The following is an 18,973-nucleotide window of genomic DNA, read 5'->3' on the forward strand; positions in this document are numbered from 1 at the left end:
GGGCCCAGAGTAAGTACAAGGAGCACTGCTCCAATGCCCGGTCATGACGGGCCTCACTTTGCTGACAGTAAATCCCGACTGTTCTCAGCCACTGTGACCAGGGGGCTTGTTGGTGAGCACTGCACAATCAAGCCCAGATGGACTGATACACACGCCTTACTCATTCCTGTCCAAACGCCTGGCCCGATTCCTAGCACCAAACAGATCCCTAACAAATAACCCTGCCATGGTTTTTCCTGGCTGCAAAACAGGCCTTGAAGTCTACGCAGATATTTTAAGACACACCACCCCGTGTCCCTCGCTGCTTCCCTGGTGATACGGGACCCTCCATGGAGATACCCGCAGTATCCTCATAGGAGGAGGTGCAAATCCAGTGCATTTTTGGCAATTCAAACAGACTCCCAGATGGGTCCCATGTTAACTCGGAGCTAGTGACACTTGCTTGCCCTGGCCATGGCTCTGGTGAGCAAGGGTGCCCCATCACCCACTGCCCTGCTTGTTATCTTGTAAAGATCCCTGAACTTCAGGCCACCTTCCCAGAGAGCAGCGGCCAGGGACTTTCCCTGCTCTGGGTTTCCAGCCTAGCTTTGGGAAAAGCTCCGAGGGAAAGAAAGTTTGTCCCCGTTGCCTCTTCAGTCCCCTAACCCTATGGCCCTTTGGTCTTGCCAGCTTGCCCGGGTTTCAAGCACACCTCCTCCCCTGTCCCCAGACCCCAAGGACCGCGGGAGCTAAAACACGCAGCACCCCGCAAAGTCAATCTGGGAGGCGCGGGCAGATGCAGGGAAATCGCTGGTGCTTTTGGACCTCACCCGTGCAGGGGGCTGTGGCTCACAGGGAGAGGTCACCGCCGCAGCAGCCAGAGCAGTGGCGCCATCCAGCCCAGACCGCCCCTCCAGCCTCTCAGCGTTTGGTCCTTGAGGACAGTGGATCTCAGATACAGGGAGAGGATGCGTGTTTCACTTTCCTCAGGGGTCCCAGCTCAGGGCAGTGCAGAGCAGCCGATGGGGTAGGAGGTGGGCAGAGGTGGCGGGCAGTCACAGAGAAGACCCCGGGAGGCAGGGGTACGAGGCTTCTCACGGCTGAGTGGACATTCCTGGGACCACAGGTTTACGCAGCCCCAGCCTCAGAAGCCCCGGCTCCAGGCTGGCTCACTGGAATCCTCGTCCTCAGCCAGGCTGGTGTGGGGCCCCACTTGTCCAAGAACTCTCCGCACGTCCTGAGGGTGCCTCCAAGGAGGAGCCTGTTACATCCTCCCATCTGTACATGGCTTTGTACTTCCCAAAGTACCTTTCCTCCATTATTTCCTCCGTTCTTGACAGGCCGAGCAGCCAGGAAGGAAGGATACCCCATGTTCATGAGTCCACGCTCACGAGTAACTGAACTGAGACCCCCAGAGGTGGAAAAAGTACGCTGTTCCACACAGCGAGTCCAAGCCTGGGAGACCCTCTGACCAGGGTCTCCTAGTAAGACCTCTGTCTTACTAGGATGTTCTACGTAGGAAAGGGTGAGAATTTGTGAGTTTCATGCTGGAGCACACACACACACACGCACACGCACATACATGCACACACACACACACACACATACACACAAAACGCTGGTCCCACTGTCATAAATATCCTGGGGGCTCTGGGACAAACATCCTTGCAGAAGACCACTGAGCCTCTGTGAGCAGGGTCTTGACACCCTTCATGGGAGGTCGCCCAGCCTCGGGCTGCCCACATAGCTAGGAGCCAGGAAGGCTTGTCCCAGCCAAGCCCGGCCTTGGCCTCTGCTCCTCAAGGGGTACGAGTGGATGCCAGCGGCCGAGAGGCTCCTCATGGTACACACATGGCTGCTGGCAGGTCCCGAGGTCTCATCTGGCTCAAATTCTCATAGTTGGACTCCTGAGCCTGGGGCCTGTGGATGGAGAAAGTAGGTTGACCCTCCAGTGCACAAGTGGGGATATGCCAACTGCCCAAACCATGCCCCAGCAGTGGGCAGGAAGGAGAGTTGAAATGGGGGCCCGGCCTAGACCCAACAGAGCGTGGGGACTGACTAAGGTTGGAGAGAGGGCAGCGGCGGCATCCGCGGAGCAGGGAGGAGGCCTCCATGTGGACGGCCTCCTGGAGCCCAGAGGCACTGTCTTCTGGAGGGGATCTCATCGGTGGCATCAACAGCCGTCTGTGCGCCTGGTGCCCTCCACACCTCTCTTGCCAGGCGTGGCCTCCTGAGCTCCAGCTGCTCCCCGGCTCCTCCCCCGGGACGTCTTAGCACCCGTCTCAGACGGACCCGTGAGGGCTCGCGTCCCCTCCTCCCTGTCATCGGCATCTCAGTCAGCGGCATCAAACCAGGGCTCCCTGGCTGCCTCCCTCGTTCGCGCGGCCCACCCGGGCCCCTGCTCAGCCCTGTCTTCCGTCTGCCCCACCCCTCCGCCTCCTTCCGAGCACCAGGCCAGCCTCTGCCTTGGCCAGCAGCCTCCCGGAAAGTCTCCGGGCCCCCACTCTTCTTCAGATGGGGCTCCCCGGGTGCTTCCCATCACCACTCAGTGACTTTCCATCGGCCCCTTCCCGGGTTGCCCCGAAGCCTGTGACCCACCCAGCGGCTGCCTCCCTCCCCGGCTCTGCTGCGTGGCCCTGTCCATTTTCTTCACAGCTCGTCCTTTAGAATCGACAAGGACCTTGCTTATGTGTTTATTAAATTCTCTACATTAAAATGTGAGCTTCCTGAAGTTGGGGGGTTTCGCTGTAGTGTGAGCACCCAACACAGTGTCTGGTACATGGTAGTTTCTCCGTAAATGCTTGAGCCCTCAGCTCTCTGATTTAGGTGTCTCAGTAAGCTCGTGAGTTAGCAACACAGAGGGACATCGCACTGGTTCTCAAGAACTCGGGGGACGGCTGGACAGGCAGCTAGAGAGAGGGCCTGGGCTGGTCGTGTGGCTTGTAAAGCCTTCAGGGCATGGACAGGGACAGTTATGGGAACGCCTGGTCTTGTCCAATAAGCCCTGTTCTGCCTCCCTACATCCCTGTCCCCAGGCACCTTGCCCGGGGTCCGTGAACTGGAGTCTTTCTTCCACGCAGACCTTCACAGAACAGACACGAAGAGAGAAGGGGAGCCTGGACAGCAGGGCCAGTACGTCCTAGCTTAAACCCTCTGAACGTCTAATGGCATTTTGTTTGCGAAGGCTTCGGCTCTGGGGGAGAATGTATACCCCGAACTGGCTTTTGTGTGAGTCTGCCTGTTCTAGAATGCTGGGGAGCCCAAGAGGAAACACATCTAGGTGCGGACGTAAGACGGGAAAATGACCCTTCAGCACCTTACACACCAGTGTGAGGCCCAAACTGTAAATGCTGGGAGAGGAGTGGGTGGGGAGAGCAGGTCCCCGTGGCCTGGTCTGGCCAAAAACGACTTGGGAGACTGAAGAGCAGGACTTCGGGAGGCTGCGGGGGAGGTCAGAACCCTGATGGAGCCCCAGATCCCAGCCCTGACCCTCTCCCTGGTCTTTCTCCTTATGCCGCGAGCCCCCAAAACCCTGCGTGCCTGGGCCAGTGGCGCCTTAGCCCGGGGTGGGCGAGGGCAGGGTACTCACCGTGGTGGGGTGTCCGGGGCGACAGGGTGCTGCTCTGTGTGAGGGACAGAGAGAGAGACAAAGGTGGGGGGGGAGGCATGAATCTCCATGGTAGCCTCAGGCCACAGACCCTGCTGTCCTCTCCACCCCACACAGAAAGTGGTCCGAAGGGACACGCAACAAAGACGAGGTAGCCGGGTACGAAGTGTCCTTAGAGATGACCAGGAGTTAATGATGAGAACTCCAGAGGGCCCAGCAGAAAAACCTGCCTTTCTGAGGACCACGGCGCCCAGAACGCTTGGTGGGTCTGGAGAACCCGCAAGAAAAGACAAGACAGCGAAGCCACAGCAAAGGCCACAACCGGAGCAGCTGTGACTAATTTTGGATTTCGTCCCAGGAGAGTGTGAGGCGGGTGCTGCTGACCTGGATGGTCTGAGAGGCTCTCAGACCCTGCGGGGGGTGAACTCACCTAGGCGGCGGCGGGCTGCAGCGCGGGCGGCCAGAACGCCGAGCAGCAGCAGCGCCTTGAGGCCGAGCGCGCCGAGCGGGAGGGCGAGGGCCGGGGCCGCGGAGGCGCCGTGGAATCGGAACAGGTAGACGCTGGCCTCCGCGCGGCCCAAGCTGTTGGAGGCCGTGCACGTGTAGCGGCCGTCGTGCGCCAGCGCGGACAGCTCGGCGGTCACCTGGTGGCCGTGACCCTGGCCTGGGCCCGGCACGGCGGCTGAGCCATTGCCCAGGGCCGGGCCGGACCAGTCCAGGGCGGGCGGCGGCTCCCCTTCGGCGGTGCAGAGCGCGCGGAAGGCGTGCGCCGGGCCGGGCAGCACCGACAGGTTGACGATCCGCGGGGCGGCTGCGGGGCGGCGACGGGGTGGAGGCGGGGCGGGGGAGAAAGAGAACTGTGGTCAGAGAAGCGGCAGGGAAGGGCAAGGGCAAAGGGAGGACCCCTCTCAGTCCCTCTCAGTCACCAAGAGATTTGGGGCCGGTGGCGCAGAGAGGAGGGAGTAGGCGCTCTAGCGCCACGGTGCCAAGGTCCCCATAGAGATGTGGCCTTGGGCAAGTTATTTGGAAGCTCCGTGCCTCAGTTTCTTCATGCGTAAAATGGGGATCACTTACCTTATGGGGTCTTGAGAAGATTTGGCAAGTTAGTACATGTGAGGTGCTTGGATTCGGGCCTGGCTCACAGGAAATGCTCACTCTATGGTCGTTACTGTAGCTCAGGGCTGGGGACTGTCTGCTGGTAGGCTTTCAAGGGCACTTCCCACTCCCAGACAACCTCACCAAGATCTAGAGTTGAATGTCTGGGTCTATGGCAGGGCAGCGCAGGCCCTGGGAAGAAACTGACATGCACTTGGAGAGGCGACCCAGCCAGCCCAAGGGTGCATGGAAAGTTCTGGGCGGAGTGGAACCCAGAATGGGATCGTCACAGCAGGGAAGGCTGGGATTTTAAAAAGTTCCCCAGCTCATTCCAGTGCGCAGCCAAAGTGGAGAACTACTGCTCTAGGGACCAGGGACCCTCGTTTCCACTTTTTTAGGGTCTAGCAAAGTACTGCGCACTTGGCGTCTCCCTGGGCATCTCTCTGGTGGGCTGTGTGTGCCCTTCAATGCACAGAGCACACATCCCACGGCGGCCCTTGCCATTACTGTTCAACTCGTGTCCCTCCCCCTAAACTGAGAGCTACTGGGGCCATTCACTCCCTACGAACTTCATCTGGATGCCCATTCCCCTGGCACCACTCAGTTCTGAGGGCCAGCATTCTGCACTTTCAACAACTTCCTGGGCGGCCCGCATCCATCTCCAGGTGTGCAGCCCCCTGCCCGGCAGAAAGGTGCTGTGCGTCGCCCCCCTCTCCACGCCCGTGGCGGAAGCTGTGCGGGCGCCCCGAGCGCCCCCCCCCCGGGGGGACACGGCCGGGAGGCGGGCCGGAGGCGGGCGGGAAGGGCGCGGCGCTCACCGGTCACGTGGAGCCGGATGCCGTGGCGGCTCTCGTAGCGGTCGTGGACGTCGCCGGCGAACTCCACGCGGCAGAAGTAGCGGCCATCGTCGGCCAGGGCGAGGCGCTCGACACGCAGCGACAGGTCGTTGCGGCGCGGGTTGCCCAGCAGCCGGAAGCGGCCGTGCAGGCTCAGCGCCGTCTGGCAGAGCTCGCTGCCCCGCGCCGCCGCGCACCGGAACACCTGCGGGCCCGCGTAGGCCTCGCCCGCGCGCCAGATGGCCGTGAGCGGCCCGTCGTAGTGGCGGTGCGGGTGCGTGAAGGTGCAGGGCAGCACGGCCGCCTCGCCCGCTGCCGCGCTCACCTCGGCCGGCACCTGCATGGACCAGCGCTGCGCCGGCGCACCTGCGGGCGGCCGGGAGCGTCAGAGGACTCTGGGGGAACCCCTCGCTGGGGAGCCTGGAACCCGCAGGACTCAGGGAGCACCCCGGGGAGGGGCCTGGAAACCCCAGGATTTCAGGAAGCATCTCTCTTGTGGAGGCCCAGAAACCCACCGTGTGACTCGAGAGGCACCCTCTGGGATCTTGACTCCCATGACTCTCGAGGTGCCTGGCCCCTCTCCGCCCTTCTCTGGGAGTATTTGCTTCATTCAGGGACGTCCCCCCTACAGGCCCATCGACCCCATACTCTTTTCCACCCCCCTGCCCTGCGGCAGACAAGCCCCAGGATCCGTGGTTACCATACAGCCCCAAGCACCCACCTCCCACGATGGTGAAAATAAAAACACTTACTATGAGCCTCTGCGTTGAGCAAGTTCCCTGTAGTATCTCTTTTGGTTCTCACAAAGGATCCTAGATGGAAGCACAGTTATCCTTGAGTTACATGTAACAAACTGAGGCACAGAAAAGTTGAGTATGTAAGTAAGGTCACACAGCTAGAAGGAGGCACAGCCAGCTTTCAGACAGGACTGCCCGATTCCACAGCCAGCAGTCTAGGGCACTAAAGGCAGGGAAGCTTGGGCCTCATCCAAGGAGCCCAGCGCTCCCCGTTAACAGAAGGAAAGAGAGCTCAGCAAGAGATGGTAGGTTCCGAACTTAATGTGTTGAGCTGGTGGATGAGGTCCCTTTGGAATCCAAGTCAACCCAAAAGGGCTTCCCAAAGCCAGACAGGGAGCTGAGAGCCCACAAGATCTTCGTGCTGTGTTCTTGCTCTGGGCTTAGTTTCCTCACCGCCTGTGCTGTGAGCCTCTGAAGTATGGTTGAGCTCAGGTCTGGAAGCTGTGCTCTGCCTCCAGCTCCAAGATGGCTGGAAAGCCCCTGTCCCTGTCGTCCCATGCATGTGCTGCTTTGGGGAGGGGCTGAGCAGGTGGGTGAGGGGGGATGTTGGGGCTGGGCCTCAGGACCAGGCTAGGTGGGGGTGGTATCTCCCTGAGGAGGGAGGACAGGCTGGTCGGTCTGCCCAGCTAGAACCCCGAATGCAGTTCCCAAAAGGGATCTTGAGAGGGAATAATATAGCTGCTCTTATATTTCCCGAGAGCTTTGTAATTCACACGGTTCTTTTATATACATCCTGTCACATGACCCCCAAGACACCCTGGGGGAGAAAGGCAGGGGGATATTGTTATAGCTCAGAAAACAGAGGCCCAGAGTCATACAGACAGAAGATGGGAGAAACCCAGCTTTTCTGACTCCATGCCCAGTGCTCTTTACTTATTGGGGGTACGTCGTGCCTTGGGTAGGAATCTCCTCAGCCCGCAGCTGAGACCACCCATCCTCCAAGGAGCCTAGCCCGTCGATGAGTTATCTACAGGGGAGCACAATCCTCCCATATAGAATCAACATCTATCACTACTCACACGACCACGTTGTTCTTGGGAGCCCACACATTCCCGCACGGTGAGGACCCTTCTGGGACCCGTCTTGGCTATCATGGACCCATTAAGCCTTTCCTTCTCTGGTGGAAGTTCCAGGCCCTCCCTTGCCTCTCACTGCCTGCTTTGTGCTCTCTCTGCAGCATAGTTGCCTGAGGTGGGGCCCTCAGGTGTGTGCCGCAGGTGTGTGCTGCGGGTATGCGGCAGGTGTGTGCCACGGCTCTGTGCCACAGGGGTGTGCGCAGGTGTGTGCTGCACCAGCAGCATGGGAGTACGAATTGGGTTGTGTGAGCTCTGCCTCATATAAAACCACACTTTGGGCTTAGGCCAAGCTTGCCATCAGATAAAAACTCTGAGTTCTATTTTCACACAATGTGCTTGTAAGCCAGCTCTTGTTTCTGCAGGACAAGTGAATTATGCTTTTGACCCGAAGTGGAGGACATGACATTTATCTCCAGTTAAGAGCTTGTTTGTTCAGTTGTTAATAATCAAAGGGCCTGGTTTCAAATCTGAGAAGCCCTTTCTGAAGCTTCTGTTGGTTTACTCAGCACTCCCAGGTGCAGAAAGTGTTTTCTCCTTCTTGAGGCTCAGCCTGTGCCTCAGTTTCCCTAAAGTTCCCACCCTCTGTAACCTCAGGCTCCTCTGACCTCCTGCATCTTGCAGGCGTCCTGGAGCCAGGTGCCGATCCCCCCAGGTAGGTTTTGCTATTGTGCACTCATCAATGAGCAAACACGTATCAGACACGGTCCCACTCTAAGCCAGGCACTTGGATACAAGCCAGGGTTACAAAAATCAATCGGATGGTTTATCAGCCTGCCGGAGCTCACCACTCAGAAAGGGAGACAGATCTGCGAACACATAATTACACTGCAGCCTGCCAGGTCTGCTAATGAGGGACACCGACAAGGTTTCCTTTGTCTGAACAAGATTCCTGGCCCATTTCATCCACCACCTCCCTCCCAGCCAGCCCCAGGCCTCTGCTGAGTCGTCCTCCAGAGGGAGGCATTTCCCCAACCCCCAGCCTGGGTCTGGCATCCTTCCCCTGTGCCCCAGGGCTGACAGACATACTTGCTCCCTGTGGGCATGGACTAGTCAACGGTGCGTCTCGCCCAGGCTCCCAGAAGCTCTGGAGGGCAGATGTGTGGTCATATTTGTGTTGTTACTGTCTCACCAGGCACTTGCCACATAGTAATCGCTGTTGAATTGCTGTCATAGAGCAGAAGGGAGGGTGACCAGGCTGGCAGGGGAGGGTGGTGGGGGCTGGGGGAAGAGGTGTGCAAATATCAGGCAGGGAATGCTTGGAGGGAGAGAGGAGGCATTCTTTTGGCGGAGCCTCGAGAAAGGCGTGGGATTTGCCAACCGTGGCGTAGACTGCAGGTGCTCTAAGTGAAGGTGGCAGGTGAGCAAGACCAGAGAGGCAAGGAGGTCAGCATCGGGGGGACAGGGCATGCCCAGATAATGGGGCCAGAGTACACAGTGCCTTGGGTGTTCACTGGGACACAGTCTTCATATCATTTCATGTGCACGACAGCCCCATGAGCGACTGGCAACAGCCCCTTTTGGAGAAGGGAGGACAGAAGCTCAGAGAGGCAACGTGACTGTTTCAAGTTCATCTGACCAACCAGAAGCAGAGCCGAGGCTTCCCCTTCTGTGGTTCCTGTTCCTACTTTGTCCCCTGTGCTGTGTTGCCCCCGCATGACTGCCCCATTTGGAAACATCCTGAAGTGTGATACAAATGGTAGCCACCCGCCCCCACCCCTCCCTCTCCCTGGAGGCTTCTGCTGTAGGAGCTGAGCGGGCACACAGAGGTCCTGTAGTAAGATCTTGGCTCCTGTCGGCGGGGATTTGTGTTTCCTGTTTACCTGCTGGATGGTGTTTCCAGAGGCCAGCGCCTGGACTCCCCCTTACAAGGAGACTTTGGACGCAGGGAGAGGATGGGAGGTCCCAGCAGGGATTGCCCTGGGGAGCAAACGCATATGCTTTGGCAGGAACCCAAGCTCCCAGCACCTTGTGACATATGACGCTCCCTCCAGCAGCTCTTGCCCATTTTAGCACAAGGGAGGGGATACTCTTGGACTGAAACCTTGGCCCCTGGTTGTAGAGTCTCTGATCTCCCTGCCTCGGGACCATTAGACCTCCAGGAGACCCAGGAGGGTCAACAGGAGACCCAGATTCTTCTCGCTATCCAGTATGCCGGCACTCCATGGTGGCCCCGCCTTCCAGCTTTGGCACGGCTGGACCTGGGGGATAATCTCACTTGTGCTCATGCTTTCCCCGCCTTTTCTGAGCACCCGGTCTGAGCCTGGTTCTGTTCTAGGCTCCTTCGCTTACTTACTGGGGGATCTTCAGGCAGGTTACTTAATATCCCAGCTGTCGGGCTCCTCTGCTGCCAAATGGGACACCTGATACCTTCCTCACGGGCTTGAGGGTTGAGTGAAGCCACATGTAGCTCACCCAGCAAATGCTCGATGCACGTTAGCCTCCTGCTCCCGCCAGCCCTGCAGAGGGAGTGTGGCTGCAAGGGAGCGGGGTGGGGACGCCGAGCAGTGGTAGGGAGGTACTCTGGGCATACATCTCGAGGTGATGCAGCAGGGGTGAAGACGTGGTACCTTGACATCCCACCTTTTGTAGCTCACGTAGGCATCTTAGATCAGAGGGGCAGTCACAGCTGACTGCGGTCTGGGGCCAGTGTAGGCCACGGGGTTCTCTCCCCAGAGTGCCCACTTAGCTCATCTCTGTCCGTGCTCCCCTCAGCCTTCTCAGGGCCCTGCTCCCCGCCGGTCCTCCTCCGCCCCAGCTAGGACATCTCAGCCCATGCTGCTGGCCACGGGAGCCATCAGGAGCAGAAGCAGCATCCTGGCTCATGAAACTCTCCCATTCATTTCCTTTGGGACCCATGACAGCAGGCTATCTCCTCCCCGGCTTTTCCCTGCACACCCCCCCCCTTCGGCACTCTCCTGCACTCCCATGAGCTAGGGTGACTGCTGTGATTTGTCTTGCCTTTTGGTTTGTTTTCTGGCAGTGGCTCCAAGCTAGTAAATTCCTCTGAGCCAGGCCGTGCTCCAGGCTCCCCACCACTGCATGCAGGTGGTAGAAAAGGTGGGCCTTGCTCCTGGGAGACTCCAGCGGCTCAGTCCAGGCTGTGACACCCCAGAAAAGTCACTGACTCCCATGGGCCTCCTTAAAGTAGGGACAAGGGTCCTCGTTTGTAGAGCTGTGGTGGAGAGTGAACAAGCTGCTTGTCAAGGCTGACACAGATGTCCTTGAGGATGACCGCTACGGTGACCCCTCCACCTGCTTCTCGGAGGTCTGTGGACCAGCTGCAGCCTTGTCCAAGGTCACCCAAGCAGTTAGAGCTCCCAGACCATTGTTCTTCCCACCTGCCTGTTCCCTGGTGTCTCCAGCTTTCCAGGAGCAGATGTGTGGGGAGCCAGAAGGGAAAGACAAGGGAGAGTGTGCATGAGCCCCTGGGAGATTTGGGGCTGCCCTAGTGCACTGGGTGCTGGGGGCGGGGGGGTGGCGGCAGTATGAAGGAGAAAGGCACAGGAGGTAGAAGGGGGTTTCCTGGAAGAATTCCTCCACTTCACTTTTGCCAAGGGTCTGCCCTGGTCCTCTGCTCAGAGATGTGTTTGGGGAGGAGACTGGGACTTCGGGCACCGGCTCAGGAAGCCCCAGGGTTCCCGTATAGCAACCAATGCCAGGCTGGTCCTCTGGCCCCCTGTCTAGGCCCGCTGTCCCATGGAGCAGCTCACAGGCGAATGTCTCCAGGGGGGTTTCAGAAAGCGGGATCCCCTCACCTCGATCCTGGACCTCTCGGGGTAGCAGTGAAGACGCTGCCAGTATGAGAAAAAGTGATCTCCTCCCCCAGAAGCCTCAGCCTCCCTGGGTAAATCTGACCCACAGCGGGAGCGCTTGTGTGGTTTGGGTTTTGTTCTTGGACACGTGACTGCTCAGGCTTCCTCTAAGTCTTTTCATCTTTAACTGATTCACAGCAGCTGACCCTCAACCGGAGGAAAGAAATCAACCCAAGCCACCCCCACCCCTACCTCGCCTCTCTCCAGGGTATGTGACTTCAGCACGATTTCCCTGTCATTTATTGCACAATCACTCAGCCCCAGGACCGGGCTGGCAGGCTTTTATCCACGATCTAATCGTCCTTCACAACACCCGACCGGGCACCAGCGTCCTCATTTTTCTGATGCTCCGAGCAGTTAGGCCACCTGCCCAGGGCCACACAGCTAGTAAGTAGCAAAGCCGGGATTCAAAGGTGCATGTGACATTGACACTCACGTCTGAACCGCTCTCTTACCAGCCCCGGGTCTGGGCGGGGTCCCCTCCTCCAGCCCCCATTGTCTAAGTGGGGCCCAAACCTAAATCATCCCAGAAAGGCGGCGGGGTTAAGTCACTCTGGGAAAAGAGAGCCTCCCCCCCCCTCGTTGCCCCCACCACTGGGTGTGTGGTGGGACAGGCGGCAACATGGGGTGGGGATGCGTGGGGGCCCGGTCTGGAGCTGCACATCCACCCACACCCCCCATGGGGTGTCTCTGCGCCTCTGTTGTCTCATTCGGGAAAGGGGAATAGAGTAGTTCCTTTCTCAGTCGGTTCCGAGGCTTAGGCGCAGTTCTAATGAAAGTGCCCAGCATGTCTAAGGGCCGTCTGTGGGCGGGTGCTGCAATTATCCAGACCAGACCTGACCTGGACGCTGCTTGTGTTGAATGCTCCAGAGGAAGGAGAAGGAGTTTATCATCCAGTCGTGGAGACAGGACCCCAGACAAGGAACACGGACTAACCCAGAGCACCATGATGCCAGTGAAGTCACAGTGCCGCGCATGAGGGCCCGTGGCCCGGCTGGTGGGGGCACTGATGCTGAGTCCAGGGGCCCAGTCATGGGAGGGGCTGAAGCTCAGAGGATGGCCTCTGTCTATTTATCCTGATTGCCCCCAACTACCTCGTGCCTCAGAATGACCCTAGAGACAGAGCCTCGACGGCACAGTTGGTTATGTGTCCCACTTTTGCTTTTGGCTCAGATCTGATCTCAGGGTTGTGAGACTGAGTGCATTCCATGCAGAGTCTGCTGGAGTTTCTCTGTTCTCTTCCCCCCCAAATAAATAAATAAATAAATACATCTTTAAAAAAAAAAAAAGAAGAAAGTGACCTGAGAAGACGGTTGAACATGCAGACTCCCGAGCCCTGCTCTCTGATACTCTCCTTCTGCAGATCAGGCAAAGAGCCAAAGGAACTGCATTTAGGTGAATGGCCCTCTCGCCACCCAAATTCTCAGGCAGTTGGTCTCCAACCAAAACACTGTTCCTGGGGACATCAAGTCACTGAGCTGAGTGACCAATGACGTTGTCACTTAAGCCTGCTGCTGAATCCCATTCAGCCCTTGGGGTTCCCATGGGATGCTCAGGGTGTCCTCTCTCACTTGCCCCATGCCCCATGGGAAATCACCCCCACCCTTACCCCAACCGCGAGCCTCCTCCCCTCCACTCTGGGCTGTGCCCATGGAGAGATACGGCACTTGGAGGACCACAACCCCCGAAATCCCTCAGAGCCTGGACTGTCCTCTCCTGAGCTTGCCCGTCATCTCCCAGGATCCTCACGGCGGGGGGCGAGCAGGGGGCCTTTCTACAGGTGGGGCTGTATTGCAGAGAAGTCAGCGGATTGCCCCAGGTCACTGGAAACCGAAGGCAAAACCTGGGCTTGAACTTCTGACTTCCGTCGCCTCCACTTCCTGGAGTGTCCAGCTGCCCCAGGTGCGAGGAGAGAAGACCGTCCCTGCAGTTGTGTGAGCATCTATTCTGTTCTGAGTGTGGGTCAGAGAGAATAGTGGCAGACTCACCCATCGGGAGGATGCCCACCAGGCAGGCCAGGAGTCCGATGGATCGGTCCATGTTGCAAGCATCTGAAGACCCTAAGCCAGCCCCGCGCTCGGCTCAACCTCCAGGGAGAGGCCTCTCTGGCGAGGCTGTGCGAGAAGGCAGGGGAGGGATGGGCGGTGTGCTCAGGTCTGCACCCCTACCGGGTTCCAGGCATGGGAGGAACTGGGGAGACGTGGTCAGGCGGCCTGGTTATGATTCGATGAGGCCCGTGGGGTTTAGTCATGTGGAAAACCAACAGGGGAACCACTCGGATGATTTTCCAGGACAGGAAACAGAGAAGTACACGAGGAAGATGAAGGGTCCTTTCCATGGTCTCTGGTCCCTTTGGAAAAACAGCTGTGCTTATGGTGCCCGCCCTCCCTTCCTCCTTCCCTCCCTCTCCCCTCCCTTCTTTTTCTCTTCCCCTCTCTCCTTCCTCCCCCTCCCTCCCTTCTCTTTCCTTCCTTCCTTCCTTCCCTCTTTACCTTCCTGCATTTTTAATGTGCCAGTATAGGTTTTCTTTTTTCATTTCTTTTATTTTCAGAGAAAGAGAGAGAAGGAGACAGTGTGCTCCGGAGAAGGGGGTCAGAGGTGGGACTCAAGCTCACCACCCTGAGATCATGACCTGAGCCAAAATCAAGAGTCTGAGGCTTAACCAACTATACCACCCAGGCGCTCCCAGCGTGGGTTTTCATTTTGATGAAGTTGTCTTAAGGTGGCCATACAGATTTTGAAGTCGTGATTATTCACAGAAGAATAATCATCTCCCAAACGTAGTCATCACTGACAGTGGTTACGTGACCGAGCTGCAGAAAAGGGAAATAGTAAAATTATTAAGCAAATCAATCCAGACAAACATGTCAACATGCTCAGAACATCAAAATGCCAGATAGAAATATCTTACTCCAGGGGCAGAAACTTTGTAGCTGTTGCAAGGTTGCCAGAAAGCTGGACAGAAGAGCAACCAGGTAAGGGCCTGGCAAAAGTGAGCCAATCCGTGGCTAGAGGGAAATGTTTTAGTGAGGATAAAGGCTAATCTGTTATGGGTGTGGTGGTGGGGGGGGCTCTCAAATACAATAGATTAAAAAAACAGAAGGTGATTTCTCTCCCAAATGACAGTGCCAAAGTGAGCTGTTTATGTTGGCAGGTGGCTTGCCTCTCCTGGCCATTCTGGGGTCCAGTTTCCTCCATACCCTTACACCCTCACCCCTTCCCCTGCGACATTGTTCAGGCTTCTTAAGGCTGAAAGTGGGAATCAGGCTCGTTCACCAGGAAAGACAACTCTAAGTCAGTTGGCTTGTGCTTTGGGTTATCTGTGATCCCAAAGTTGTATACGTCACATCCACTCCCATCCCAGTGGCCCCGCTGCAAGGGAGCCCTGGAAGTGAGGGCACTAGCAAGGCGGTGCTATGGCCACGTTACAATTTATTACCATGGAAGCAGGGAACAGATGTTGCCGGGTACTTAGTTACCTATCTCTGCTACAGATGTTTGCAAGAACTCTAGAAAACTAAACTTTGGAAAAGAATCCATTCCATAAACTCTAAGATGCCATTGAAGGGAGCGCCCTTATTTTATATAGCACACTGAGAGAGAGAGAGAAACTTTCTACCTTTTTATAACTATAAGATGCCATTGACTATAACATGTACCCAGAATTCAGAAATGTGAGAAACTGGGCGTCTTAGAATGGATGAGATATACTTCCTTTTTAGCTTTTTCGTTATATATTCTCAGTTAGAAGAGACTTTTCAGAGAGGTCACCTGTCCTTCTGATACTAGAAAGAGCAGAGGGAAGAGATCCAGGTCTGTGATTAGGTTAGGGTTTTATAGATACTCCTCTTCAGGTTAAAGAGGCTTTTCCTTCCACTCCTGGTTTGCTGAGAGTTGTTAGCATGAATTAGTGTTGAATTTTCTCCAAAATGTTTTCTGCTTTTATTGAGATAATTATAAGATTTTTCCTCTTTAGTGCATTACATTGGTTGATCTTTCTAATTGAACCAGCCTTGTATTCCTGAGATAAATCACACTCGATAGCGATGTATTATCCCTTTTACATATTTCTGGGTTCAATTTGCTAACGTTCTGTTGAGGATTGTTTACGACCCTGAGGGATATTGATCTGCGGTTTTTGTATCTTGCAGTGTCTGTGCCTGGTTTTGGCATTAGAGTAACTTTGGCCTCATAGAAGGAGTCAGGAAGTGTGTCCTCCTCTTCTCTTTTCCGAAAGAGATTATCAATTGGTATTACGTCTTCGTGAAATATTTGGTAGGATTCCCCACTTGAACCAAATCGTCTGTGCCTGGAGTTTTCTTTTTGTTGGAAGGTTTAAAACTATGAATTTAACTTGCTTGACAGAGTCCTATTCAGATGATCTATTTCTTCTAGAGTCAGTTTTGGTAGGTCATGTGTTTCAAGGACATGGTCCATTTCATCCGAGTTGTTGAAATTATGGGCACGGAAGGTCAAAGCAGATCTCCACTAAGAGGCTTCTGGAGAGAAGGGCATTCCCCCCGAGACATGCATGAGGAGTCTGAGGCTGAGGGCAGGCTGGTGGGACAGCAGTTCACACCACTTTGGCTGGGGAAAGGACAGACAACGCAGGGTTTCCTAAGTTATTCTCTACTGGGGTAAAAAGGCCACGCCCTCTTGCTAGTTCTGAAAGAAGACAGGGCTGGTTGTTCCTTTCCTCATCTTCTTCCCATTTCCTCTCTCTGGGAACCCCAGCTTTAAAATCTCCCTGTGTCACTTGCCTCTCTACACTCTAGATCGCATGGGAAAGGCCGTGTCGTGCCCTCTGGAAAGGCCAACCTTCTGCGTCAGATGGCGCTACGCTGACGTCCAGCCTTGCCACTCACTACATGTGCCTTTGGGCAAGAATTACTTTCTCCGTCCAGCATGGGTAATGGTGGCCTCCTCGTGCTGCTGCAGAGCTAATTTACCATACCTGGTGCCTGCGCCTAGTAAGAACGCTGCTAATCTTCAGAAAAGGGCAGGATCATCTTTTTATTCTAGGGATCCACTTGTTTGGAATATGCACAGATTCAGATTCTGATAAAAACCAGTAAGAATTCAGGAGTCAGATGGGAGAGAGTTGCAGAAAATAGACACCTATCAGAGGTGACAGTGATTTTAAGAACTTAAGAGCTGTTTGGCTAGCGAGTTAGCAAACTCATCTCTTATTCATGAAGGTAGGTTTTCTGAGGACCTGGACAAGTGCTCATGATTTTAGTTGCTTTGGGAAGAAGGGCAATTGCTTTTAAAAACACCATTATGTAATTTATGTGATTTTTACATTGATCGCTTTACTGATCTCCCCAAATCCTGACCCTTCTCCCACTCTCCCTCCCAAGCCGGTCAGACAACACCCCTTGCCCCCACACCCCACCCCCAGCTGTGCTTCTTCCCTGGCTATGAGCTCTGAAGATCCAGACCTTTCCCCTCTCGATGCTTCAAAGCTGCCCTTCCTCAGAGAGGAGCTGCCCGTCGATGAAACAAAGCAGAGTTCATAAACATTCTGCAAAACAGAGGGAGCGTAGCACATCTGAGAAGAAGACATTTCAAATTAGTGGAGAGAAATGGATTCTTTAATAACTGATGCTGGGAAAAACTGTCATTTGATAAAAAATATTAGATATTGTCCTTGGTTTTTAATCTGTATTCCAGATGGTACGATTACTTGAAAGTAAATGTTAAAACCATAAAAGTGCTAGTAGAGGACATGAATCTTCTAAAGATTTTTATTTTATTTGAGAGAGAAAGGGCACAGGCAGGGAGAGTGGCAGGCAGAGGGAGAGGGAGAAGCAAGCAGAGGGAGAAGGAGAAGAAGAGGGAGAGGGAGAAGCAGGCCCTCCATGGAGCTGGGAGACCAATGCAGGGCTCGATCCCAGGACCCTGGAATCAGGACCTGAGCCAAAAGCAGACTCTTAACTGACTGAGTGCCTGAAGGGCATGAATGAATTTTAAAATGAACCATGAAGTGGAGATCTTTCTAACTTTGGGGAGAAAAAAACTGCCAGAAATCATAAAATGAAATGTTGATACATTTGACCTTATAAGAAATTCACTTTAGGGCGCCTGGGTGGCTCAGTGGGTTAAGCCGCTGCCTTCGGCTCAGGTCATGATCTCAGGGTCCTGGGATGGAGTCCCGCATCGGGCTCTCTGCTCAGCAGCGAGCCTGCTTCCTCCTCTTTCTCTCTGCCTGCCTCTCTGCCTACTTGTGATCTGTCTCTGTCAAATAAATAAATAAAATCTTTAAAAAAAAAAAAAAGAAATTCACTTTAATCTTAACTAGTTCAAAACTTAAACAATTTGTATGGTGGGAAAAAAAGCACAAGACAAATGACAAAGTGAGTGAAAACATTCGCAGCCTGTATGCTAGATGAAGATGCATTTCCTTGGTTTCACCCATTAATAAGGTATAGGATAGTTCATAGAAAAGAAATAAAAATGACTGATAAACTTAATGCTGATTTTAAAACAGCAAATCAAGTCCACACTGAAATACCTTGTTGGACCTCTCAGGTGGGCAACGTTTATTTATTTATTTTAATTTTTATAAAGATTTTATTTATTTACTTGACAGAGAGATCACAAGTAGGCAGAAAGAGGGGGCAGAAAGCAGGCTCCCTGCTGAGTAGCCAGCCCAGTGCAGGGCTGGGACCCCAGGGTCCTGGGATCATGACCTGAACTGAAGGCAGAGGCTTAGCCCACTGAGCCACCCAGGCACCCCTCAGGTAGGCAACATTTAAAAGCTATATTAAAACCTCACATTACTGAGCATAGGGAGATGGGCTCTCAGCAGCACAGAAGAATGTATCAACCAGTCATGATTCTGGAAATCAAATTGACATAATCAGGATTGCAAATGTGTGTACCATCTCTTCCGGCATGTCTACGCCAAGAACTTTATTTTCTAGAACTTTATTTTTTGCTTAAGCTGGCAAAAATATACATACTACAGTCTTCCTTGCAGCATTATTTTGTTACAGTAAACAGCCAATAGGACCATCAGCAGGGGCTGATTAAGTACTGTGGACACTGTAGACATCCCATCGTCGGGATGCTTTGAATCCATTTAACCGATGAGCTAGATCTCCATGTGCTGATTTAGGAGGGTTCTCAAGATACAGATCAGAAGGAAAGAGCAAGGTGTAGAATGATAAATATAGATAGTGAGGTCTTAGAGTGAGGTCTTAGCTATGTTAAGGAGAAAGGGCTGTCAGCGTTCACAGGTGTAGATAATTTCTGGAAAGACTCCGTTGAAAATTAAAGGCAACTGCATCTGGGGAGTTGAGATGATTTTAATTTATGTCCAGAAGTATAGTCCTCCTGTCAAAGGGCGAAGCCCAATTTCTCTGCGGCTGGGCTTAGTGACTTGTATCTTATGAGAAGAATGTGGCAAAGGTGATATCATGACTTCTGAAACTGAGTTTTTAAAGTCACTGTGGCCTTCTTCTCACTCTCTCTTTTAGAGCATGCACTCCGGGGGAAACCAGCTGTTGCTTAAAATTTGTTATTTGAGGAGCGCCTGGGTGGCTCAGTGGGTTAAAGCCTCTGCCTTCAGCTCAGGTCATGATCCCAGAGTCCTGGGATCGAGCCCCACATCAGGCTCTCTGCTCCACAGGGAGCCTGCTTCCTCCTCTCTTTGCCTGCATCTCTGCCTACTTGTGATCTCTGTCTGTCAAATAAATAAATAAAAGTCTTTAAAAAAATTATTATTTGAACATTTTTTAGAATTCCATTTTAATTGCCATGTTGGTAG

General features: G+C 54.4%; 1 protein-coding gene across 1 annotated transcript; it reads right to left on the minus strand.

The window, feature by feature from the left end:
- Positions 1-1,620: 1,620 nt before the first annotated feature.
- Positions 1,621-13,242, minus strand: SIGLEC15 (sialic acid binding Ig like lectin 15). Its single transcript, XM_044240994.1, has 6 exons — positions 13,191-13,242; positions 6,270-6,329; positions 5,500-5,883; positions 4,023-4,397; positions 3,569-3,602; positions 1,621-1,899 (listed from the first exon to the last, which is right to left on the minus strand). The coding sequence occupies exons 1-6, from the start codon at positions 13,240-13,242 to the stop codon at positions 1,818-1,820; spliced, it is 987 nt and encodes a 328-aa protein (XP_044096929.1). The 3' UTR covers positions 1,621-1,817.
- Between the last annotated feature and the right edge of the window lie 5,731 nt (positions 13,243-18,973).

Source organism: Neovison vison, chromosome 3 (genome assembly GCF_020171115.1).
Source record: "Neovison vison isolate M4711 chromosome 3, ASM_NN_V1, whole genome shotgun sequence".
In the NCBI taxonomy this organism is placed as follows: Eukaryota; Metazoa; Chordata; class Mammalia; order Carnivora; family Mustelidae; genus Neogale; species Neogale vison.